Here is a 24,799-nt window from a genome sequence, read left to right as displayed (position 1 = left end):
GTTGCAGCTGCTGAAAGTTCACCTGGGCTCACCAAGGTGTATACAGCAAAGAAAAGGCTGTTAAAGACAGGATCACCTCTGGCTTGGGATGTCCCAGAGCCCCAGATTGCCAAAGCCCGGGAGAAGGTAGCAGGGCACTCTCATGGCATCTTTTCTCTCTTATCCCCCAGCTGAGCAACCTTTGTTCTGTCCTGGGGTGGCTGCGTTAGGGCTCAGTATCCCCAAATATCTCCCAGCTCAGAAATGCAGCCCCAGAGAATGGGAAACAGAGGCACCAAGAGCATGAGCCACGGGGCAGGAGCAGACCCGTATCCCACTGGCCGCGACGGATGGGACCTGCAGAAGACCACAGGGTACCAGGACCTGGGATTTTAGGAAAGCTCCCAAACCCACAAGCTGTGAGATGCTGCCAGTGGGGCTGAGCAGCCCCAGCACTGGGAGTAGATCTCCCCTGCAACTGGGACCAGTAGCAGGGCTTGGATAAACCTGCAGCCCCCTGCTCCCAGCTTGCTTCCCTGCAGGGAAAGTTGTCCTGCAGGCTCAGAAATACCATCAGGGGGGCACAGGCCATCCCTGCCCCACAGCCTTTTGCAGTGTGTGGGGATTATCCTGGGGATACACTGCAGGGAAAACCAGCCCAGGGCTGCTCCTCTGCCGGCCAAACCTCCAGGGAGGGTTTGTTTAGCCCCAGCAGCTATAGCAACAAGTCCTGCTGCCTGCTGCAGCTCTGCTCGCCCCATCGCGCACGTGCCTGCCCAAGCCATGGAGGTGGGGGCAACGAGGGACCCCCATGGGGTCTGGGGAGACACCTCAGCAGGGACCTACGTCATCCCACACAGGGTAAGCCCTGGAGAGCAGTTCTGTCTCTGGATTTACGGGACAGTCAGGGGTGACAAGGGTAGGGTGGGGAAAATGGGATGGGGCGGGAGGAGAGAGGGGCTGGAGTCGGGTTTTTGGGTGGGCGCTGGGGTCTGGGGCAGTGAAGCTGTTCTTTGCAAAATGCCTCCCTGCTCCCTGCAAGACCCTGGCGCCCTGGGAAGGCCACTTCTGCATAGGGACATGTCCCCAGGTGTGGGGACTTGCCAGGCATGCAATTCATCCAGGCTTGCAGGGCTGCACCCCTGGAAAGATAGGGATCAGTGCAAGCCACCCCCTCCTCCGAGGCTCTCCTCCCTGCTCCCCCCGGGGCCAGCATTGCTCTCCTCCCTGCCACCAGCTCCTGTCCCCTCTTCTCCCCAGCTGCCACACTAACAGGGCACTAAATTAAACCAAGAGTGAGAGATCCCCGGGGTTTTCCTTCCCTTCCTGCCTTTCAGCTCCGACCGGAGCGATCTCCCCATGGTGCTGTCCCGGTGCCCCAGCAGCCGGTGATGATTCTCCAGCAGCTTCCCGGGACCGTGGCTGCCCTGGCCCCCGCCGCCGGACCCCCGCGCGTCCGGGAAGGTGCGTGATGGTAGATGTCATAGAGATCAGAGTTAAACCCAGCTTAACTTCATCCTCTTCTTTTTTCCCAGACTCTTCAGGATGAGGGGCAGGCAGGGGGGCTGTGCCCACCCTCCGCAGCCTTGCAGGGCCGGCCACACCATGCTTTGATGGCTGCTTTGCCCCATGGGATGGGATTTTTGGTGGTTTTTACCAACCTTGAAGTCTGGACCGGCTTTGGCCACACCAGGATGCTCTCAGGGAATGGTTTTGGGCTGTTTTTTGAAATCCACCTTTGTTTTACAAAACCTCATTTCACGTGGGCATAGGGAGCATCACCAGGGAAAGCCAGGGTGATACAGGCTCCTTAGCCATGCTAGGTGGGACAGGAGCCAGCCCCCATGGGACGTGCAGGCAGCAGCTAAGACCATCTGTCTATAGGGGCTTCACCCAACTTTGTGCAACCCAGGATCCAGCAATCCGGACTGGGGGAGCAGACAGCAGAGACAGGGGGGCTTGTGGTCCCTGGGACATGCCATGGGCGAAGCTGTGCAGCATTGTGGGGAGGGGGCAAGGCTGAGCTGTCTTTAAAAATACACGGAGGAAAGGGAACGCTGAAAATTGGTGTGGAAAGAAAACGGAGAGACCCCAGCCCGGCCCCTCGCAGCGCTGCAGTGGGGGCTGGCTGCCTTTCCAGCGGGACGGGTGGGATCCATTAAGAGCTGCCAGCCCTTCGCGTGCTTTCTCCTCCCGGTTCAATGCCTGGCTGCTGGCCCGCTCCCTCCTTGCGGCTCCGGCTCCGGCCACATCCCGGGTTGTGCTGTAATGCTCCTCACTGGAGCGCCAGCTGCCGCCTGGGTGCCCTGGGAGCCCATTCCTGCAGCTGTAAAAGCATTTTGGGATTTGGCACATGGGGCATGGGGATGCCCAAACCCTTTTTTAACCAGGCTTCGGCTAACAGGGGCTCACAGGTCTCGTGCACAACGCCAGCAGGATCTCAGAGGCAGCCCCTCCGACAGGTTTACAGGCATTTTGGAGGGGAATTTCACGCCTGCGGCAAATGGGCACTTTTTAACGGGGATGCAGAGCCAGACGCCATGCTTCCTCTGCAGCCGGATTGCCCTCAGCAGCCGCCCCATGGCTTGGGCATCCAGCCAAGGGGACTGGGACACTAACCTGCACGTGCACGGCCGCTCTGGGTCCCAGCTCCTCGTGCGGAGCAAGGCAGGGGCTAGGGAGGAACCAAGGGTCCCCAGCCTGCTCCTCTCCTGGACCCAGCTCCACAGGTGCTTGCTCCTGGGCATGGAGATGGGATCAGCTCCCACGGTCCAGCCCCAGCTCCTGCCTCCTTAAGGGGGTTTCTGAGCTCCCCCCGTGCATGACGTGGTGCAAAGCAGAGCTGACCTTGGCATGCTCCCCATGTGGTGCCACCCTGAGGACACCAGCTTTGCTGTCTGGTGCCAAGGCAGAGGCTTGCCAAGCTGCTGAGCGCTGCCAGGACCGGAGCAATTCTCCTCCGAATGGGTGGAAAGTCTGATGCCTCCAGCACCACTAATCACCTTTTGTGAGCAGCCTTCAGCAAGCCAGACCAGATGTTTAATCACATTGCAAAGAAGAAAAGGCTGAAATATGGCTATTTTAAAGCTTTATCCAAGCAAAATAATTTTTAAATGCCACATGGGCCTTCCAAATTGGGGTAGGGGGAGTCTGGCTTAGCTCCCACTGCTTGGGCACAGGGACAAGCCTCGGTGCCGCCCCATTCCAGGCACTCATCCCATGGCCACATTTCTCATGCCCTTGCTCTGATCTCTCTCTGACGCAGAGCCCCTTACTCTCTGGCAGATTTAATCGAGTTGATGATGATTCAAAACTCCCAAATGCACCAGGTGGTGATGAACAGCCTGGCTGTATCGGCACTGACGTCCTTTGGGTTCGGGCCATCCCCAGCTGCTGCCCAGGTAAGGGTCAGGGATGCTGGATGGGCAAAGGGACCATAGGATCAAAGAGGGCCAAAAGGACCAAAGAGGTGGACAAAGTGACCTTTCCAGAGCTGCTCAGGCGAGCGGGATGACCGTGTCCTGCTTTGGCACAGTGTGGGACCCCTCCAGGCACAGAAGCTGTGTGGTCTCAGCCTGGCTCAATCCAGGCTCTGCAGCCCCTTGGGGTTTTGGGGCTCTTTGTGCTGGTTTGACCCTCAGCTCTGCCAGCACAGATCACATCCAGGCTGCTCGGAGGCAACTTAGCCCAGCTGGGAAGAGCCAGGATCCTCCCTGTGTGCTGCGGCGCAGGCAGGGTGCTGCGGCACAGCGCTGGGCTGCGGCGGCCGAGCAGAGAGGCTGAGCACTATTCATTAGGCAGGATGGCTCTGCAAGGGCTTTCATTTAAAAGTCCATCTCGAACTAAAATCATATTAAACATTTCATCTCCGTGGGGGGAAACAAATGCTGCTTTCTCGGCGGGGGCGAAAACTGGGCTGCAGGCAGCTGCCTTGCTCGCTGCCAGCTGGCATCTCTAGGCATGCACCCTCCCATGCTGCCCGCCCAGCGCCCACCAGTTCACCACGCTAGCCAAGACTGGACCCTACCTGCCACATCTCAGCGGCCAGATCAAACGTGTTCTTCCCAAATACCATTTTGAGGTCCCGGCTGTGGGGCTGCCATGTCCCCGTGTCCTGAGCAGCTGGGTCCCCACGCTGGCCAACCATGGGGCTTTGAGTGGGATCGAGCCCGCACAGCCAGACCCTGGGAGAGCCACACCATGCCGGCAGCATCGCAGCCAAGCGCGGCTCCATGAGAACTCTCTCGCTGGTGCTTTGGGGAGCAGTGCCCTAGGGAGATGGCTGCTGAAAGGGTCTTGGCACAGCCCTGCCTTTTGTTCCTCCCTGCAGGCGATGGCGGTGCCTTTGCAGACTGGAGAGGAAGAGGAGGCTGTGGTTTTCCACCATCACTACATCCCCTACCCTGGTCCTACTCCTGTCCTGGCGTGGCCGGTCCCGGCACAGGATCGGGGACCAGCAGCGGTGCGGTACCTGGGCACTGGCTCATTAGCCGAGGACACGGAGGTGTAAGTAATGAGGGTGCTGCTTTGTGCCACTTGGCACGGGGCTGCATGCGTGTCCCTGTGGCCCCTGGTGTAACAGGACTTCCAGTCCAAGCTGGGACACAAGGGGCAATGCCAGGCTGGCAATTACTCCTGTCCTTGCTCCTCTCCAGCAGCGCAGTGCCCCCCCCCTCCACCACCCAGCGCCACGGGGACCGTAGGAGCCAATGTCCCACCGGCATCGGGTAAAGACACGTTCTCCCCATGTCCTTCAATGGGGGACATCTCGCCCTCCAGTGTCCGGGCAACCCCCCGTGAAAGGCTGAGCCCTCCTCGCTCCCTCCATCCATCGGATCCTGGCGGTGGCCCTTGCACATCCTCCAGGTCCCCTTTTCTCTCTGCAGAGTACTACGATGTGGTGGAGAAGGGACTGTGAGCTCCATGCTTCCCAAGATGGTTTCTCCTGCATGTCCCAGCGCTTGACCCCAGAAGATCCTGCAGGTGCTGAGCACGGGTGCTCCATGATACCCATAGTTTCGGGGTGGCTCGCGGAGTGCATTTTGCTGGGCACGTTCGCTTCCTCCCCGCGAGTCACCCCAATGCAGGGGCTGTCACAAAACCTGTCACCAAACCCCAGGTGACAGGGTGACCCCAAACAGGGACAGGCTTTATCTCCATGTTCTGCAGAGGGCTCATGCCCAGCAGGTTAGGTGTGACATCCCAGTCCTGGCTGGACAACATGTCTCTGCCAAGCCACAAGGACGCTGCAGCACTGGCTGTGCTGTGTCCCCATGGGTGGAGGGGGGGTGTAATGCCAGCCCAGGTGGTCCTGGTCTTCATTAGTCCCTTCAGATCTCAATGCAGCACATTGCCTGTAATTAATTTGCTTTGTTAAGAAAGCACCCTGCTGTCACTAATTAAGCATCTGTAATTACCCAGACTGCTGGCTTTGTGCCTGAGTGCAGGGCTCCCTCCAAGCTCGGGGGGGGGGGGGAGTGCGAGCCTCTTGGGGGGGGGGGTGTGCGTGCGCGCCTGATGTGGGTGCTGGGACAATATGGGAAGCAGAGTGGGATGCTCCGAGCACAGCATTAGGAGAGCTGGATCTGGCCTGCAGCTTGCTCCTGGTAGGGATGTGATCAGGGCAGCAGCCTGATAAAGGGGATGCAGCACGGGTGAGCGTGGGGTTCCCTAGGGCTCAGTGTCCCCTGTGCTCACCAGGAAAAAAGGGGCAGGTGCATTTTGGGTGCTGGAAGCTGTCCCCTGCCTCTGCTACCTCCCCAACCCCACTTAGGGGTGACAGCCCTGCTCTGACCCCAGTGGGGTTACAGGCCAGTTGTCAGGAGGTTTTGCCTTAAGAGCAGAGCTCCTAGCAGGAAACTTCAGGGCTGGTGGTCATCTGGAGCTCAGAGCATGCAGAAAGATGGTGCCTAGGCAGTTGCAGCTTAAATTCCTTCCTTCTGCCCCCACTGGGCTTGAGGACTGCCCTGTCTCTCTTCTAGGGTCCCTACGGAAAGGAGGGCTCATCCTCCCCGAGCCCGGGACTGAGCTGTGCTCTGGCACAGGCAGATCTTCCCCTGCAGCAAAGCTCAGCCTGGCTTCTGCTGAAACTGGAGAAGAAGCTCCCCAATGTGGAGCAAAAGTGCCATGTCGGGTTGTGGCATGAAGGCACATCTCCTTCAGCTGGGAGCACCCCGAGAGGCTGTGAGACTGGCTGGGCAGAGCAGCAAGAGGAGAAGTGAAGGAGACCATCCAAAAGCTGAGCTGTCTGATGGGAAACCAGGCTGGTGCACAAAGGTTTCCACATCCATATAGACAGAAAGGGAAGAAGGAAGAGAGGAGTCACCTCGGGACAGGGTGGACAGGAAGGGTGGGCTCAATATATGGCCCAATCTTAGCTTGAATATGTGAATAATGGGAGGATGAAGCAACAGGGATTGCAACATGCGTGGTGGAAGCAACCCTTGGAGCACTCTCTGGGTCACGCTGGTTGAACCAGGGCACCCTTCAGCTGACAGCATGGAGAGCATCTCACAGCCAGGAGCCCAAAGGCATCTGCTTGCACCCACATCAGCAGGGACAGAGAGAAGGTGTGGGTGGAAAGAGCAGCCCTGGGCACGGAGGGGAATGGAGCAAGGGAGATGCAGAATGGTTTTGCTGAAGGTAGGCTGTGCCAGATGAGGGGCAGGGCTGCTGGGTTTGACCCAGGTGATGTGATGCCTCTCCCCAGCACGGTATAATGGGACTGTTCGCACCAGAGCCCTGGTGGGGTTGTTATGGGAAGGCGTGAGCAGAGCCCTCTGCTCTCAGGCTCATGCCCCAAGGGTCAGAGATGAACTGATGGGTCTGGGCAGCAGCATGCAGGTGTCCCTGGCAGGGCTTGGGACATGGAACAGCCAGGCTGGGAGATGCTGCTGGTCGCTGAGACCAGGCCAGAGTTATCTCTGCAATGACAAGCGCTTGCTTTTTAAAAGCAAGACCAGAGTTTCTGCAGGGCAACCTAGAGTTGGCCTGGATCCTACGTGCCCAGTGTGAAAGCAACAGAGCGGAAGGAGAGGCTAATTACAGCCCTGTGTGTGCTAATAGCACCTATGTAAACATCTAACGCAATGCAGCAACTGGCTGCCAACTGGGGCGAGGACTGGCATCTCCTTCAGCCCAGGATGGAAGCAGGGCGGGTTGCAGGGCTCAGATCCCTGTGACATTGCTTGGACCGTGGTGACGGATGCTGGGCCTTGGGAGGGGAAGGGCAGAGGGGCTCCTGCAGCCCAAATTCAGGGGGGGATCAGGGAGATGGGGAGCACTGGCACCACGTGCCTGCTGCAGACCCAGGCAGGAGAAGCAGGGAGATATTTTCCAATAATCTAACACTCTCCAGGGTGAGGTTTGGGGATTAGCCATGATGCCAACAGGGATCTGTGACAAGCCTTGCCAGGGTGATGGGCACAGACCAGAACCGGCTCCTGCTGTCCCTACCAGCTGAGATCCCCCTTTCCAAGGGTTGGGGTCCGTGTGGCCAGGAGAGGTGCCCAGAGCATGGACACTTTTTGTGGGCAACAGATCTGATTGATTGCAACAAGTCGGAGGCACTGCAAAGGCTTTTAACAGCCCAGGACGGCACTTGTCAGCAGTGGCACCTTGGGTGACACGGGGCTCCTGGCATTGACTCACCACCACTCTCCACCCTTGGTGGGATAGCCTGCCTCCCATCTGAATCAGTCCATCCTCAAGCCTTTGTACAGGGTGAGATACAGACAGCACCTTCCCCTGGACCAGCCCTGAACGCCCACTCGCTGCTCTGCTGATACACCTGATTCACTTGCCACGTTCCTCAGCATCCCTTGCTCCACTTGCCCTGCTCCCAGGGACACGGGCTGAGCTCCCCAGCATCCTCCCGCTGGGGCAGCACGATGGAGGTGGTCCTGCTCCACGGGCTGCTGCTCCTCTTCCCCTTGGCAGCCCTGCTGCTTTACCGGTACAATGCCACCTTCCACTACTTCTGCAAGGTGGCCTTCTTCAACTGCTGGATTGTGGCCATGGCCACCCTCCTGTCCCCCTTTGCGGCTCTTCGGGGACGCTCCGTGGAGAACATGAAGTGAGTACAGCCTGGGGATGTGCTTCCTATGTGGAGGTGGCTAGGGCTTGGCTGCGATGGAGGAGCTCATGTGGTCTTGTGGACACACGCTCTCTCCTACTCTGGGCATACCCACAGCCATGTTACAGGCAGTGGTTGAGCCCTGGGGCTATAGTGAGGGCTGTGGTCATGTCCATGTGGCAATGAAGGGTGCATCTGCATCTTGTGGTGTGGTGAAGAGGTGCTGGCCGTGCCCAGGGAGGGTTACGCCATGACAGAGGTGGCCAGCTGGGTCGGGACTAGTGGCCCCTGGAAGATGAAGTAGCATAAAAGGGATCGTTCTTGGCCATCGCAATGTTGGGGTCATCAGTTGGGTGGATGATGGGGGGGGGTTGGCAAAGGTTGGAGGTACAATCATTAGCAGGATGCAAATACACACCCATTGCTGTCTCCCTGGCAGAGCAGCCAGGTCTCGCTCAGCGGGAGACCTGGGGACCACGCTTTGGCAGAGGGCTTTTGGGCTGTCTCGGTGCCATCAGCTGTCGGGCATGGCGCAGTCATGTCCTGGCGAGTCGCGCGCTGGTGCTGTCAGCTGTACTCAAGAGTGGTGGCAGCTGAGATAACATCGCTGTGCAACATGAGAGGAAGGTCTGATTGCTTTCAAGGGTGTTGCAATCTTGTTACTGGATTCCTGGGCATGATAGCATACCAAAAGGGATATAATTATGTCAGAGTGAAAAATGTCTGAGCTTGTGGTATTTGCTGAGCTCAAGCCATCACGTATTTGTGCTGATGGATTTCGGGCCCTTGGCAGGAGTGTGGTCAGAGGTTTGATGTTATCAGTCTGTTGTGTAGCCTCTCTCCCTCGTCCTTTCTGTGCAGAAATGCTGTGCACACACGCACGCATCCAGAGGTGCTCTGAGCCCTGTGGCAAATGCTTCCGGCTTAGTGCAAATACCTGGCGTGACGCAGCAGTGACTCACGCTGCCTTATCTTGTCCCACCGACACCTCGCAGCCATCCTCTGCTGAAGCAGCACGCCCAGCTCTATCTCCTCCTCAGGCTCCAAATCACAAAGCCTCCGGCTTGAAGCACGTTCCTGTCATTAGTCCTGGCTTCGGGGCATTGCCACAAGTGTTTTGCTTCCCTGCAGACACAGGGATCTCTGAACCTGCATCTCCCAAGGAATTGGGTGGTCTTTTGATACAACAGACCCTCTAAACATCATGCCTCCTTCTCCCTCCATGCCCGCCTCTATTCTCTCCTCCCAAACTTCTCATCTCTCCCTGGTGGTGAGCTCTTGCTGACAGCCCTGTCCCTTGTGGGGTCCCTGGGACCAATTGCTGCCAGATGTGTGGACCCTGGCATGAGTACTCTTCGTGCTGTGGGTTGGAGAGTGCCCCGTTTCAACAAGGAAAGCGTACCAGCTTTTTATCTCCACTGTGGGTGCTGCAATCCCCGTTGCTCCATACTCCCTCCACTCCTCTTATTATTCTCATCCTAAGCGTCACCCTTCATCAGCACTGCCACCCTGATGTTAACCTTCCTGTCCAGCCCTCCGTGGATGGTGACGCCACTCTTCCTTGTTCGCCCTTCCATCTGCACAGATGAAACCTCCATCTCTTCCTGACACTGCAGGTCCAGTGCAGCTATTCTTTGTGATATTCTCTAACGAATGAAGCTGAGTTGGTTTTCGCTTCCCTGCTCTCTTCCCCCTCCACCCACAGCACAAAGCTTGGTGCCTGTAGTGCTGCCCTTTGGCTGCTCTGCAGGGACAGTCCCTGGAGACATCGGCATCCCTGTAGACCTGTCTGTCTCAAGACTATTCCTCTGCCTGTCCATCACCAGTGCTCATCCATCTACGGCTCAGCACCTCTTGGCTGCAATCCAGCTCCTCTGGCTTTAGGTATCTGCAGCGCAGGCTGGTTGTCTGGGTTTCCAGCCTGCACGCACAGATCCAGCTGTGCATGTGGGGGAGCCTCAGGTGAGGCTCACCTGGCCAGAGGCATCTGTCCTCATTGGGATGTGATGATTTGAACCTTGGCTGCAGGCAGACATCCCATTCCTTCTCTTCCTGCTTTCCCATCATCTCTGGACATCAAAAAGCCTGTTCTTTTTCTCCCACCAGCTTGTGCTGGCTGCTCTTCTTCCTCAGCAGCTCTAGTGCAGACTTTCTACTACTGAGACAGCAGCTCGTCTCACCTTGGGGCTGGCTACAAGGTTAGCTCTAAGCTATACAGGCTACAAATGTGCTTAGAAAAGCAAAGCATCACTGAGACTGAACACAGATCCACCTTGGGACACGCTATTTGCTCATGTAGACCAGATCTAGCCTGGCCCATCTTGCACCTTGCTCCCTGAGTGATGGCAAAGGGCTGGAAAAAACCAAGCAGCCCCCGCCTTGTTGATCTGTTCCCCACATGTGTTCCTCTGCCCTAGGCTTCTGCGTGCCGCGATCCTACCCCTCAAACACTTCTACGGCATCAAGATGCAGGTGTGGGGCTCTGAGCATCTGAACATCAAGGAGCCTTATGTGATAGTTTGCAACCACCAATCTTCTCTTGACCTCATGGGTACGTGCAAGGGAGGGTGGGGGGCTCATCACTGCATGGGCAGCCTTTGGGGTGCTGCAGGGGTGGGCCAGGCTCACCTTGGGGGGTCCCAGCAAGGCCAGCACCAGAATTTGTACAGGGCAATGTGTACCTGTAAATCTGTAGGCCAGAAGAGCTGGTGGGACAGGAGCTCAGGACTATGGGTGTGCTGCAGAGAGAGGGTTGGGACAATGGAAGATGATGCCAGGTCACTACAGCCACAGGGCTGGTTGGTTCTGGGTGCCACTGGGCAGGGATGGATACTTTCCTCTCCCATCCATCCTCCAGGCATGGTGGAGGTCATTCCTGACCGCTGTGTGCCCATCGCCAAGAAGGAGATCATGTACATGGGCACCGTGGGGTGGGCCTGCTGGCTCAGTGGCATCATCTTCATCGACCGCCACAAAAGAGAAGATGCAATCAATGTCATCTCCCAGACGGCCAGGATCATGCGGCGTGAAAATGTGAGGGGGGGGCTGGCAGCAGGGGGGAGTCGGGGAGCAAACACCGATGGGGCAAGGAGGGGTGTGGGGAGGACTGACATAGCAGATCCCAGGGTGCTCTGGTCGGGGTCCATGCTCACATCTCTCCCTGTCCCGTACAGCTCCGAGTGTTGATTTTCCCTGAAGGCACGAGGAACCAGGACAAATCCATGCTGCCCTTCAAGCGTGGGGCTTTCCACTTGGCTGTTCAGGCTCAGGTAAGGCCATCCTCTCCCTCCACCTGCCCTTGATGGAACTGGGTGGGCATGCACGTTGGGGTAGTGGGATGGGGGACAGGCACCCTGCCTTGCAGGACCCAGGGAGGGGATGGGAAGGTGCTGAAGCCTGGGGCACAGCAGGAGCTGGAGTCCCACCTGGGGAGGGGCTCTGTATGGAGGACACCCCTGACCCTCCATCTCCTACAGGTTCCCATTTTCCCCATCGTGATCTCCCCATACTGGGACTTTTTCAGCTCCAAGGATAAGAAATTCACCTCCGGTAAGTGACAGGCAAGAAGCCCAGTTGCTGGAAGGCAGGGCTGGCAGTGGGGATGAGGCAGGTGGGGCTTGGAGGTCTCTTTGTGGGACACTGAGGTGTGGGGAGGCAGCTGGTGGTGGAGGATGCTGGTGGGAAGACCTGGTTCCTGGTGGGTTTGTCTAACAGCATCCCTGGCCCTTCCCTTCTCTCTCCAGGGACGTGCACCATCCGAATCCTCCCCAAAGTAGAAACCCAGGGCCTGAGCCCAAAGGATGTCCCCGAACTGACAGAGACTGTCCGCCAGGTCATGGCTGATGCCCTCACTGAGATGTCTGCAAATCACTGTGGGGACCAGCGTGCTGAGCAGCCTCCGCTCCCACGCTGTGCTGGGACCGGTGCTGGCAGGGGGACGGGCAGCCCGCAGTGTGAGGAAGACACAACCGGGACCAGCAATTAGGCAGAGGGACCGAGCCGCTGGGGATGTAAGGGAGGTGCTGTCCCCTTGTCCCCTGCGGATGTGTCCACCAGACCTGCCACCACCCCAGCAGCCTGCGAGAGCAGGACGGTGCCCTGGTGCAAGGGGAAGCAGAGCAGTGCAGGGACCCGTCAGCACCCTGAAAACAGTGCAAGGTGTCCCCCAAACCCCCTTACTGTGACTGTGCATCCCCTCCCCAGGGCATTACCTGTCTCCCCGAATCCTGGCGCTGTGTCTGGCCCTGGGTAGGAAGCCGCATCTGCCTGGATGGCTCCTGCCTGCACACTGGGTAGGGGGAAGAGATGTGCCAGGCAGGGCTGGGGGTTCGCTGCACCATTTTCCACCCCTGACGGTATGACTTGCAGTGGGGTTCACCCGTGGGCTTGCTGGGTTGCTTCTTCCAGAGGCTCCTGCAAGCTGGCAATGCTGTTCAGATGCAGCCAGCTCTGGGGAGGGGTCCAGAGCACGGCGTGTGGCTTGGAGGGGGGCAGGAGGATATTGCCACGTGGGAAGAGCATCCTTGATGCTGAACTATGAGACAAGGGTGCAAGATTAAACAGTCCATACCTGGTGGTGTGTGTGCGTGGTGTCCTCCCTGTGACTCGGGTGCTATGGGGGAGCACGGGGAGGGCGATCCGTCTCCTCACGGTCATGCCAGGTGCCTGCATCACTGCACATGGAGCATCCCTATGGACACCACAGCTTCTCCATGGGATGCAGCACTGGATGGTGTGAGGAGCAATGTGGCAGGGTGAGAGTTACACTGGGGTGGACTAGGTCTGCCCCCAAGGTAGACCTCTCCCTGCCTTAGGGACAAGCAGTAAGTGCACAGAAAGAGCATCCATTACAGCCCAAAACCCTCAGAGGGCATAGGTGCCTGGATTATGCCCACCTGGAGCAGGAGAGACCTGCCCGTGGTTTCCAGACCATGGCACAACCAGACCCACCCACCAGCTACCATCTCCCCTGGCCTGTTCCCTGCAGCCAGGCAGGGCTTTGGGCTTCTGCTGGCTCCTTCCCAGGCGGGCAGCTCCTGTCCTGGCCAACCCAGGGTGACAGTAGGGCAGGGAGAAATGCAGTGCATGCCTGTCCCCAGTGCTGGGAGCAGGGTGGGCAGGCTTCACCTCCCAACTTCAAATAAGATGTGCAAACCATGGCCAAACAAGGGTGCAGCACTCCGGTTTGGCATTGTTCCCGCTCTCGGGAGCGGCTGGCTCATTATGGAGTAAATTCTGCAAAACTGTGGCAATTGTCTGCCCGGACAGATACTACTAGGCAAAGTATTATCAACAGAGAGGAGGCCTCCCATGAGCTACGACTTACTGGATCAGGAACTGTCAGGTGGAGATGGTCAAGGGCAGCGTGCACATGAAGGAACTCATCTGCCAGAAAGCCCCTTTATTCCCTTCCTTCCTGCCAGGGTTCCCTACATGTGGCTTAATTTGTCAGCTCTGAGCTGGCTCGGCGCTCCCACCACGTGCCCATTACTGTAGGTGTGGTTTGGTTGCCCAGAGCCTTGAACCCAGCAAAGCTTGGGTCTTGTGGTTAAACATTGTCCTAGCTGGACGGCTGGGTCCCAGCCAGGGACCTCGCTGGCTTTTGCTTGCTGCCAGCGGGGAGGTGAAACTTTGAGGAGAGGAAGAAGACCCAGCGCAGGGGCTCTGGGACCACCTTGCTTCCACGTGGATCCCCAAGCATGGGGTCTGCAGCTGCCCTGCCTTGCCTGCTACTTTGCATCCTACACCTCACAGCTGGAGCATCTGCAAAGCCGTAAGCCCTCTCTGTGTCTGCCTGTCCGTGCCTGGTGGGATGGTGGTTGGTCTCAGTGGTGTGACAAACCTTGCCGTGACTGCGGTTGCTGGTCGGGGTGGAAATGCTCGGGGTGGTGGGTTGCCCCATAGAGGACTTTGCACTTGAGGTTGGTGTCTCCGGGCTGCTTTGGTGTAGATGCAACCTCACACACAAGCCAGTGGGTGAGCAGAGCCCTTCCTCCCTCTGCCGATCGACCCCTCGGCTCCTTCCCAAGGTGTTTAGGCAAAGGGGGCTCTGCTCCGGTCTGTGCACTGGCCAGCCTGCCTGGGCAGATGTGGGGGAAAGGCTGGGTGGCATAGCCCTGCAGAGAGCATCCAGGGCTGGGAAAACCCAAGTGGCCCCCACCTTGAGAGTCTGGAGTGGAGGGGAGCACTGGGATTTGGTGGGGAGGTCCCTGCTCTCCTCCACTCTCAAGGTGTCTCCTCCCCAGGCACTACATGGTGTTATTCCCCGCCGTGCTCTACTACCCATACACAGGCAAGGTGCACATCCACCTCATGGACCTGGACGAGCCCGTGCGGGTGACCCTCCACCTGGCAAGCAGCCACGGCGTCCCCAATGTTACCCTGGAGGAGCAGGGCAGTGATATCCTCCAGCTGAACTGGCCCTGCTTCTCCAACGTGAGTCATGGCCCCGCGGCAGGGCTGAGGACCTAGGGAAGGGGTGTATCCATTCCCTACCCACTGCCGGAGCCGGGCTGGGGAAACTGGGAGGGGACGTGGGGTCCATGCTGGATGGGGAACGAGTGAGGTGAAGAGTGGAGGGACATGCGGCATGTACAGAGACCTTGTGGGTTGTACCTGCGTCATCTTCCCATGCACACCAGTTCCCTGGTGCCTTCACGGGGCGATGGGGTGGTGACGATGGGGACGGGTACGATGTCTCACTGGCATCCAACGTAAAGGTTTTGCAACTATTTCTGCTCTTTCCCTGCGGCCAGATTTCTACCCCTCCTGCAAGGATCTATGAGGTTGCGCATCTTCACGTCTCCATCCAGGGAGGTTCCCTGCAGGTCTCTGAGTGGAAGAAAGTCCTGGTGAAAGGCCTGGAGCTGGGGACCTTGGTGCAGACAGACAAGGATGTCTACAAGCCTGGACAAACTGGTGAGGGGCAGGAGCTGCTGGAAGAGCTCACAGGCTCTTGGGATGGAATCCCCAGGTTTGGGTCCCAGGCCCTAGCGCTCACTCCTGCTCCTGCCTTTGCTCTCTCCAGTGAAGTTTCGAATTGTCCGTTTGGATCAAAACTTCATTCCCAGCAACAGGGAGGTGAGATGGGGTCAGGGCGCAGGGGGGGCACGGAGGCAGTAGGATCCCCATGTGCCCAAGATGATCGGTCTCGGCAGCAGTGACACAGCCTTCAGTGTCACCACGAGCACGGAGGAGATGGGTGCGGGGAGGGAATCCCCCAAACACCAAAGGGACACGGGATGGGGGGGGACGGGACACAGCTCTTCCCAGCACTCCCAGCCTGAGTGCCCAGGGTGCAGCCCCTTGCTTTTAGCACTGGCACAAGAGGTGCATTATTCCCTTCTTCTCTCCTGGGTAGCTTTTATGCACCATTATAACACGGCTGGTTTTAGACTCCTGTTGTCACACGGTGCTGGCAGGCCCAATTCCACAGCTAATGCTGTTTCCACAACGCAGCTTCGCTGCTCGCTTCCCGCTGCTCGGAAAAGGCAGCGCCACGGCTGTGGACGTGGCAGTGGGAAAATGACAGTGGCTCTGAGCCCTGCCGAGCCCCCAGCCCAGCAACTGGATCTGTAGGGACCAAGCCAGACCCCACAGGCTCAGCCCCTGGCTCAGCTACAAGCTCAGCCCTCTGTGCTTTGATCATGTTAAACGCTTCTTCTCTCTTTCTTTGCAGCTTCCCTTGGTGGCCGTGCAGGTGAGTTGTCACCCTGTACCAGCCTGTCAGCTCCCTCAGGAGGAGCAAAGGGCCCCAGCACGTGTGTGATGCTGGGGACAAGGAGCAAGGGACAGGGACATCCCTGATGCGGGTGCTGAGAGATGTTACGAGGAGGGTTTGGGTTCCTCATCTGCATTTCCAGCCCACTCAGGGTCAGCTTGCAAGACAGGGGTCCTCTGGGAAGATGCTGCTAAAGGACAGGTTACGCGGATGAAGACAGCAATGGCTATTGTCACAAAGACTTTGACCTAAACTGGAGAATGCCCTGAGCTCCCAGTCCAGGCTGGAGCATCTCCCTGCCAGTTCTGGCTGCTGTAGCCAGGCTGGAGCTTGGCTAATACAGCCCCCAGGGGGAAATGTTCCTTCTGCAGAGGTGATGCCCTCAGGGCCACTCTGAGCGTGATGGCAGGGCAAAAACCTCTGCTTCTTGCGAGGATACGCAGGGTGACTTGAGTCCTTGAGGTTGTCAACCCACCACCACCACACACCCTGTCTTCAGCCCCGTGAGCAAGGGCTGACGCCGCGTGTCCCCATGTGCAGGATCCCTACAGAAAACGCGTGGCAGAGTGGCGGGAGGTGATCCCGCGGCAGGGCATCGTGGACCTATCCTTCCCGCTGGCTGCAGAGCCGGCCCTGGGCACGTACATCATCGAGGTGGAGGGGAAGAGCCATTCCTTCAGCGTGAAGAACTATGGTGCGTGGGGACAAAGGCTGTTTGGGATGGGGTGTTTTGGGAGCTATCACATGGGATGGCAAGAAAGTCCTGAAGGAAGAAATGAGCACAATCCCATTCCCTGCTGGTCTACCCCCAGGGCCGCCCCACTTTGAACTGCTGATCCAGCTGCCCCGTGTTGTGACAGTGAAGGACGAGAAGATCCCACTGGATGTCTGTGGGCGGTGAGTCGGAGAGCAGCCCCAGCACCAAGGCTGGCTGTTCCTGAGGTGATGCTCCCCTGGCAGCATCCCCATCTGTTCCCTTTCCTGCGCCCTCCTGACAGGTACCCGTCCGGGAAAACTTTCCGGGGAATGGCTGAGGCCAGGCTGTGCCAGTCCCACAAACATATTTTACCAGAGGGATCTGCGAGGATCTGTGCTGAGTTTAGGGGCCAGGTGAGGGCAGCAGGAGAGGGAGAAAGCACAAGGGTGGTGGTCCTGGAAATATTTCCCCATTTTGGGGTGCTTGGGCTGATGATGGCTGGGTGCATCATTCGGGCATTGCCAGGTGATCCAGCCTTCATGTGAAGGTGCTACAAACCCAGAGTCATCCCAAAGAGGAGCTGAGCAGAGACACTTGGGGTGGTCCTTGGGCCAGGATGGGCAGGAATGGGACAGCCAGCTGCATGGCAGAGCACGGTACCAGCCCCACGGGGGGGGCAAGTTTGCAGGATCCAAGGGTTGCAGGACAGAATGGAGGGAGGCAGCAGCAGTGGGGTGAGCGGCAGCTGGGAGCCCAAGGATGACAGCAAATGACACTCAAGGGCCCAGTCAGAGGGCTGCTGCTGCTGTAGGTGACTATCTATCTCCTTCAGACGGGGAGGAACGGCTGCTTCTCCACCAAGGTGCCGGTGGCTTCCTTCAACCTGACCGGCTTGCACTACGAGAATCAGCTCTATGCCTATGCATCGCTGCTGGAGGAGGGGACCGGTGAGCACAGCCATGCCGACAGCCACCTGGTGATGTCCTGGGGTGGTGGCACCTGGAGGACATGGCACAACTGCTCCGCTCGGGTGTCCCCAGGGTCTCTGCCCTTCCCCTCCACAAGCATCAGCTGCTCTGTGCCTGACTTGCTTTGGTGTCATTTTTTTCTCTACTCCTGACTGCTGGAAGAATGCCTTAGGTCCTGAAGGCTGATCAGGAGTTTCTTTACTTTCCAACATCCCACCCCCAGATATCCTTCCATCGTCCACCTCTCCTTCCCCACTCTCTGCCTCCCTGAGACTAGTAAGTGTGCTTGATTAGTGACTGGAGAGCTATTAGGGTAATTATTTTTCTTATCAGGTCTTTCTGACTTTGAATCTAGTTATAAATAGTTGTTATCTGCCTGAGAGGGCTTGTTAGACATATCCTTAGGGTCAAGTAAAAAGCCCATTTTCAGCACAGTGCAGCTGCGAGTGGCCTCTTCTATTTGCTTGCAGCCATTAAAAAGGGCATTTGGGGGTAAAGCTTGGTATTTTGGTAGCATGCAGATCTTGGCTTAGCATGGTCCTGCTAACGCTACAGCTCCCATCACACCCAAGGACCATTTTTTGTGTTTGCTGCCCAATGAGTGTGGTTTTGCACTGTGCAAACTTGCCCCTAACCACTGCCTGCAAGAGGACAGCTTTGTTTCATACGGCCACTTGCAAAGACAGCAGTAAGGAGCAAATGTGTCATGCTGCATGTTTGAGACTCTGACCCATCTTTCCTGGGGGGAATCACCAAGACAAATTGCTGAGCGCCTCTCTCATCTCCCCCTCCTCTCCGCAGGGATGTCGCGTACAGCGATCAAAAGCTGTATGATTGTGTATGAAATGGCCACGATCACCTTTGAAAACACCGATAAATTCTACAAGCCTGGGATTCCCTACACTGGGACGGTAATGGGGGGGTCCCTGCACCCCGCAGGGCTCCCCCTGCACCCTGCTGCACCCAGTCCTGCTCCCTCTGACCCCCAACCCCGCTCTCCCACCCCTGCCCTCTGCCCCACGGCTGCTGCCCAGCCCGGAGCATCTCCCCGTTCCTCCCGGTGCAGATGCTGCTGAAGGGAACCAATGGCTCTGCCCTGAAGGAGAAGGAATTCCTTCTTGTGGTTAATGCTAGAGGAGAAATGCAAAGGAAAACCCTGCTTACGGATGCATCCGGGAGAGCCTCCTTTGAGCTGGACACTTCTGATTGGAATGACAAGGTCTCCCTGCATGTAAGTGACCCGTGTCCCACACCTCTCAGGCACCCTGGATTTAGTAAAGATCACAGAGGATTTCTTACGCAAAATCTTCCAGCCTCCCCTTAACCTCATTTGGTCTTATTGCACTCGCAGCATCCTATGGTAAAGAGCTGCACGTGTTCATTAGCCCTGCGTAACACCTTGGTTGCCTGTCAAACCTTGCAGACCCCGGCACCCTTTGTGCTCCTCCTGTGCTGGGAAAAGGGGCTACTCTCACTTTTGAGGCATTCTGCAAGTTCTTCCTCTAATTCCTTCTCTCTGCCTTAATGTTTTCATACTTCACTGCTGAATTTCAGGCTCCTTTCTACCTTCACCATCTAGGCACAAGATCAGATATTTGTGGGATGCTTTTTCAGTTCCTAACATCTGCCCATATGTGCTGCTTAGCCATGCCTTCCTCCTCTTGCCATCCGCTGGCTACCCCTTTGAGTGTCCTTTGGACAAGCCCCGTGATGGCACACAGCTCTAATTTTTGGGTGCTGAGCACAGCTGGATTGCATTTCTTGGCATGCTCCTGCAGCGATGTCGCAGCAAAACGCATGGCAGTCGCAGCTGCAGAGTGGCTTTCCACCCCTACCGTGCTCTGCTGCTGAGCTGATCTTTACCACTGAGACCCTCAATTTCTACCCCTCAGGGTGAGCTCAAGGATGACCCTCCAGCCTCAGAGCATGAAGAAAAGGAGTATCTCAACTACAAAAGTGTCACTCGCTACCTGTATCCCTTCTCTTCGGATAGCAAAAGTTTCCTGAAGATCAGCAGGCTGGAAAAGAAGCTGCTCTGTGGCCAGACCCAGCAGCTTGGGGTGGATTACTTGTTTGATAAGAAGGCCATGGGGACTGAGCTGCAAAGTCTGGATGTGGTCTTCCTGGTGAGCTTTCACCTGGGGAGAGATGGGGGACTGCATGAAGGGCAGAGCTCAGGCAAGGAGAATGAGGCTGTGCGGGGTGTGGGGTTAAGCCTTCCCCTCCAGCAGAAGCCCTTTCCAGCCAGCCCTGGGCAGGTATTCTTGGGTTCAGGACTCGGGGATGGACCCTGGAGCTGTCAGGTCTTGGGGCACCATTTCCACCCCTCCTTCAGGATGCGGCTCTAATAGTCTGTCCCTGAGAGTCCTCCACAGCCTCCCCTCATCTGCTTGTGCCGGTTCCACACAAAGCATCAGTTTACTTGTTCCCATCTCCTCCTCTGCAGGTCCTGGCCAAGGGGACCATTGCCACCGTCCTCAGCAAAGAGGTGCCTGCAGAGGCTGGTAGGTCCCGAGGCATGGACGAGCTGTGCAGGGCTCTGCTCTCCGTGCCTGGTCCTCATCTCCCCTCCTTTCCCACGGCCCAGGGCTGAGAGGCTCCTTCTCCCTGGAGCTGCCCATCGGCCCCGAGCTGGCACCCACAGCCAAGGTGTTGGGCTACGCGGTGCTGCCCGATGGTGAGATGGTGGCTGACAGCACCGAGCTCAAGGTGGCCAAGTGCTTCCCCAGCAAGGTGAGCGGAGGCTGATGGAGTCGGGGGAGTTGCTGCCGGGCTCGGTGGGGAGATGTGGGCACTGAGCTTTGCTCTTCAGCAGAGCCTTTCCTCATCCCCTGCAACTGGCTGGTCCCAGACTCTCCTTCCAGGGAGGATTTTCCTTCCTCTACCATTCCTGTTGCTGCTGCAAACCATCTCCTGGCTTTGATCACAGTCCTCACTCTCCATCCTCTGCTGGCATTTGGGGTCAGGCTGTGGCACAGAGGTCCTTCCTGGGACCAGCTCCCCTCTCCCCTAACCCAAAGGCTTCCCCTCTCTCCAGGTGAATCTGTCCTTCTCAGAGCAGAGGGCTCTGGTGGGCTCACGGCTCCGCCTGAAGTTGGAAGCTGCCCCGCGGTCACTGTGTGCCATCCACATCGTGGATCAACGCATGTGGTCCTCCGGTCTCAAGGTCAAGCTCAACCCCAGCATGGTGAGTCTGGAGTAACCTCAGGGCTGGGCTGGACTGGACTCACTGCTGGGGCACTGGGACAGTAGTTTCTTTCCATTGTCACCCATTTTAGGGGAGGACGGTGGGGACCTTGGGGGAGCTGCCCCTGCGGGATGAATCCTGGGTGGCCGGGAGCCCCCAGCGAGCCCCTGCCACCACCCACGGACTTCGGGGCTTTGCAGGGGAGGTCGTGCATTACCAACCGGGGGGGGGGGGGGGGGGCTGAGCCGCAGAATTGCTCTGTGGTGCCTCCTGGGGTGGAAACCTTGAAAACAGGGTGTGGGCGGTGGGAAGCATCCCCTGCTCTTGGGGAGAAGAGAGATGGGGCAGTGACGGGTCCCAGCGGAGGGGCTGGGGCTGGCAGCAGGGCAGCAGCACTGCAATGCCCTGGGAGGTGCAGAAGCTCTGGGGCTATGCCAGGGGCAAAAGGGATTGGAGCTGGGCCAAGAGCATTTCATGTCTTTCTCACCCAAATTTCACGTGTTTGGTTTAGGTCTATAACTTATTCCCAATGTTTCCTGAAGACAGCTATCCTGCTGAAGTTGAAGAACCTGATTCACCTCTCTGTTTGGGAAACGGGTTCGGAGGCTTGATGGTAGGCCGTCCAGCCATTAGCCTTTTTGATGTGCCATGGAAACGTTGGCACCGCAGCCTGTGGCGCAGGGAGGTACCGGTGTCTGACATCCAGCCAGGCTCCTATGGCCTGGTTAAGGTACGAGCCCTCCAGCCCTGCTTCACGCTCCTCTTCCTCCCAGGAAGGATTACTCAGGGTGCAGGGGGCACCCGGTCCCTCACCCAGCCCATGTCTGCACTCACGAACCATGCTCTTACATTACCCAAATAACATGCCCTGCCTCTCGCTTCGCCAGCCTGGGACAGACATGTGAAATGCATCTGTCAGTCCAGGCACAGCAGCAGTTCACAGTGATGGGGCTAAGCTCTGCCCTTCCCATCACAAATCCGGGCTTGGAGTAAACAGCATAGATTGGTCTGGCATTCCCCTGCTTTTTTGGGGGTGCGTCTCCCACTGGCAGCAACCCAGGGGTTGGGGCTGTTTGGGAATGGAGCGAGCAGAGAAGATCCACCAGATGTTTCCCAACTGTCCCTGGAAAAGCAGGAAAGCAACAGCTTTCCTTGGCACAGATATTCCCCTCTTGCACTCCCATTGCAACATGGCGAGGGGTCCCAATCTTTGGGAACTCTGTTCTGGCATGGGGCTTTAAGTACATGTTGATTCCTTGCTTCAGAGAGGGATGGAAAGGCGTTTTGGTATCTCTGGGCTTCAGCATGGTGCTTTTTTCTCTTGGGTCATGTTTCAGGATGCAGGTTTGAAAACTGTCACCAATGCTCAGCTGGGCTGCGCACCAAACATCCACTTCCACAGCCCTTTATACCCGCAAGGTGAGCGGAGAGAAACTGTAACAGGCTCCATGCTGGCTGCAGAAGGATGGGTGGGGACATCCTGCCTCTTTCCATCCTTTCTGGCAGCATGTTCAAGTCATGCCCCTGTTTGCAGGAGCAGGACTGGAGAAGGATAAGCAGGCCGGTGTCATGCTGGACACAGGGATGCAGGTGGATTTCCTGGGGACATGGCTGTGGGAGCTGGTCCCTGTGGGGTGAGTAAGAAGCCCCAGCAGACCTCAAGCCAGGGGACTGCCCTTATTGCATCAGCTTCACCTCTGGGTGCAGCACACAGACCTCTGGTTCAGTATCCATGTATCCAGGAGAGACACTGAGACACGTCCAGCCCCTTCCCTTGGACCTCAGCACCGACCCCGGGAGACCAGGGCAGTCTGTCCTGTAGGCAAGGGAATGCCATAAGAGATAAGAACACTGATGGTACCTCTGCCCATCACCGAGCGTGTGATGGCCACCAGTGGTCCCCAGGACCTAGAGGAAGGGGGTTGGCACGCTCATTCTGCTGGCTCTGCCCATCAGACCCAGCCTGCAAGGTCTGTCCATCTTCTACCGCCCTGCAGGGAGGGGGGCTCTGCAGAGGTGACGGTGACAGTGCCCGATGCCATCACCGTGTGGGAAGCCGGGATGTTCTGCACGTCCCCGTTGGGCTTGGGGCTGGCTCCTGCCATCAGCCTCACGGCCTTCAAGCCCTTCTTCGTGGAGCTGGCGCTGCCCTACGCTGTGGTCCGCCATGAAGCCTTCACCCTCGTGGCCACCGTCTTCAACTACCTGCGGCAGTGCCTGCGGGTGAGTGGGGCCGGGGAGGGGGCCCTGGGTCAGGGGTCTGGTGGGGGCTGATGGAGCCGTGGCCGTGGTCCGGCAGGTTCAGGTGACGCTGGCGGAGTCGGCGGAGCTGGAGGTGTTGGAGGGCACAGGCAGGGTGTACAGAGGCTGTGTCTGTGCAGATGAAGAGAGGACCTTCCAGTGGAGCGTGCGAGCCACCAGCCTGGGTACGGAGGGGATGGCAAAGGGCTGGGGATGGGGAGGAGAGCCCAGAGGCGAGACTCCTTGCAAAACTCCTCTTTGTCACCACTTTTCTGATCCTTTCCTCCCCCTCCCAGCTCCCTCTCCTCTCCCCTCTCTCCCCTTTCCCTTCTCCACTCTCCACCTTCTTCCCTCCATTTCCTGGTCCCATAGCACCCATTGCACCCTTCCCCAGCTCCCTGGGACAGCTCTGAGCTGGAGCCAGCCCCTGAGGCAGTGTCACAGCAACGTCCTCCATCTGCCTCTGCAGAGAAGGTGAACGTCACCGTCATCGCCGAGGCCCTGCGCTCTGAGAAGCTCTGCGGCACCGAGATGCCGGTGGTGCCAGCCCGGGGGCACACGGACACCGAGACAAAACTCCTGATGGTGCAGGTGAGCAGAGCGAGGCGGTGGGCTTGCACCGTCCTCTCGCCAGGAGCAAAGCTGCACCCAAAGCAGTCACCCCCAGAGCGGAGCAGAGCATCTCCCCATCCCTCGGCCAGGCTGGATGGTGCCTGTGGGTGCTGCAACGTGCAGGGCGAGCACCAGCACCCAGCGCAAGGGGAGAGACCGTGTCCATGCTTAGGTACCATCAGTGGGATGGTGCCTTCCCTTCCCTTTTGGGGTGAGATCGGTAGATTTGAGGCCACTGGCTGTGTGATGTTCAGTGTGCTCCCCTCATCACACCGTGCCATGGGGCTGCTCCAAGGACAGCCCGGCTTGGCCTGGGTGACCCTGAGCTCTCCTGGCCCATCAGAGCCGATGGGCTGCTGGTGGGGACGGGTTCCAGGTAGGGTGTTTGTTGGAGGTGGGGAGGCATTTCTGGGACAGAGAAGGGGAGGCTGACTCTGATCCTGGTCTCATACATGCTGTGTTCCTGGTTTTAAAGCCTCCAAAAGAGATGTGAAGGAAAATTGCAGCTGCCTCTGCTCCTGACCCCATCGTACCCCACCAGAGAGCCGCGGTCTTGAGGGCTGGCAGCCTTTTCCCATCCCTTCGTCCCCTTTGCCTGACCCGGCAGGAGCCTGCGGCAACATGGTTGAGATGAGGACTCCGAAACCCAGCCCTGCTCCCCAGCAGCCCTGCCATCCCGTGGAGGTCGGGGGCTGCCCAGGGAGCAGCCGCTTTGCTGCTCACTGCGGAGTCGTGGTTTCCCTTCAGCTGATGCCAGTGCAATCCCTCAGAGACGGGACCAGGGCCGGTGAGCTGACCCTGGGCTGACAAAAAGCCTTGGGAGATCAGTGCAAGCCTGATGGCTGGGCACGGAGAGGATGCCCAGGGCTGCCCTGAGTGCAGCCCTGACCCTGTCCCTGCTCAGCCAGGTTGAAAAATGAACTAAAATGCAAGTGGGATAAGGGAGGTGAAAGCAGCAAAATGTTTTTCTTGCAAGAAAGCTCCCTTTCTTCAGGCTCTTTCCTACCAGCCCTGACCAAAGCCAGCCTTGTGTCCCCAAACACACTTTATATTAGGGGCTCAGCACTCCTGTCTGCCTTAATGATGTGTAAGAGTGTGTACCTTCACTTTGCTTTGCTGAATAAAAAGCTGAGACCAAACCAGAGAGAGCATTCATTGCATGGGCAACAAGGCAGCAGAAGAAACAGTACAATGTGGGGTCAGTGGTGCCTGGTCAGGAGGGGCTGGGGCACAACGCACCCTGGCTCCTGCTCCGAAGTCACCAGCAGCACCAAATGACAAATCCTCCATGTGATATTTCCCCCCCAGCAGCCCCACAGGC

The 24,799-nt window shown here is 57.9% G+C and overlaps 3 protein-coding genes across 4 annotated transcripts; all 3 read left to right on the top strand.

Moving 5' to 3' along the window:
* The first annotated feature begins 762 nt into the window (after positions 1-762).
* Positions 763-5,042, top strand: PRR29 (proline rich 29). The gene is given in 6 exon segments (XM_041125389.1): positions 763-840; positions 1,317-1,443; positions 3,265-3,380; positions 4,310-4,489; positions 4,643-4,706; positions 4,866-5,042. Coding segments are annotated over 6 exon segments (597 nt in total). The 3' UTR covers positions 4,898-5,042.
* Positions 5,043-7,789: 2,747 nt separating this feature from the next.
* On the top strand, positions 7,790-12,046 carry LOC115344847 (1-acyl-sn-glycerol-3-phosphate acyltransferase alpha-like). The gene is made up of 6 exons (XM_030022799.2): positions 7,790-8,053; positions 10,471-10,604; positions 10,911-11,086; positions 11,227-11,322; positions 11,530-11,602; positions 11,797-12,046. The coding sequence occupies exons 1-6, from the start codon at positions 7,869-7,871 to the stop codon at positions 12,036-12,038; spliced, it is 906 nt and encodes a 301-aa protein (XP_029878659.1). The 5' UTR covers positions 7,790-7,868; the 3' UTR covers positions 12,039-12,046.
* Positions 12,047-13,611: 1,565 nt separating this feature from the next.
* LOC115345077 (alpha-2-macroglobulin-like protein 1) lies at positions 13,612-24,617 on the top strand. 2 transcript variants are annotated; one of them, XM_030023307.2, is made up of 22 exons: positions 13,612-13,826; positions 14,299-14,488; positions 14,809-14,971; positions 15,081-15,133; positions 15,732-15,752; positions 16,314-16,467; positions 16,586-16,670; positions 16,772-16,883; positions 17,303-17,417; positions 18,240-18,349; positions 18,505-18,669; positions 19,331-19,564; positions 19,885-19,942; positions 20,026-20,171; positions 20,476-20,625; positions 21,137-21,355; positions 21,963-22,044; positions 22,160-22,259; positions 22,623-22,848; positions 22,925-23,051; positions 23,261-23,457; positions 23,954-24,617. In XM_030023307.2, exons 1-22 carry the CDS (start codon positions 13,753-13,755, stop codon positions 23,969-23,971), a joined length of 2,799 nt encoding a protein of 932 aa, XP_029879167.1. In that variant the 5' UTR covers positions 13,612-13,752; the 3' UTR covers positions 23,972-24,617. The 2 variants fall into 2 exon arrangements, with proteins under 2 accessions (XP_029879167.1, XP_029879168.1); XM_030023308.2 differs by having other exon boundaries at positions 13,614-13,826; positions 23,336-23,457.
* The last annotated feature ends 182 nt before the right edge of the window (positions 24,618-24,799 follow it).

Source organism: Aquila chrysaetos, chromosome 8 (assembly GCF_900496995.4).
Source record: "Aquila chrysaetos chrysaetos chromosome 8, bAquChr1.4, whole genome shotgun sequence".
Classification (NCBI taxonomy): Eukaryota; Metazoa; Chordata; class Aves; order Accipitriformes; family Accipitridae; genus Aquila; species Aquila chrysaetos.
Note: the sequence above shows the minus strand (reverse complement) of the source record. Positions and strands in the feature narration are given on the sequence as shown.

What these genes read in the sequence shown, in the direction of transcription:
- LOC115344847 (XM_030022799.2), top strand. Translation starts at nt 7,869, where the DNA reads ATGGAGGTGGTCCTGCTCCACGGGCTGCTGCTCCTCTTCCCCTTGGCA. An exon ending in GGATCATGCGGCGTGAAAAT is followed by an intron (nt 11,087 to 11,226) that starts GTGAGGGGGGGG and finishes TGTCCCGTACAG; the next exon opens with CTCCGAGTGTTGATTTTCCC. An exon ending in GGATAAGAAATTCACCTCCG is followed by an intron (nt 11,603 to 11,796) that starts GTAAGTGACAGG and finishes TTCTCTCTCCAG; the next exon opens with GGACGTGCACCATCCGAATC.
- LOC115345077 (XM_030023307.2), top strand. Translation starts at nt 13,753, where the DNA reads ATGGGGTCTGCAGCTGCCCTGCCTTGCCTGCTACTTTGCATCCTACAC. An exon ending in TCATTCCCAGCAACAGGGAG is followed by an intron (nt 15,134 to 15,731) that starts GTGAGATGGGGT and finishes CTTTCTTTGCAG; the next exon opens with CTTCCCTTGGTGGCCGTGCA. An exon ending in TCAAGCTCAACCCCAGCATG is followed by an intron (nt 20,626 to 21,136) that starts GTGAGTCTGGAG and finishes TGTTTGGTTTAG; the next exon opens with GTCTATAACTTATTCCCAAT.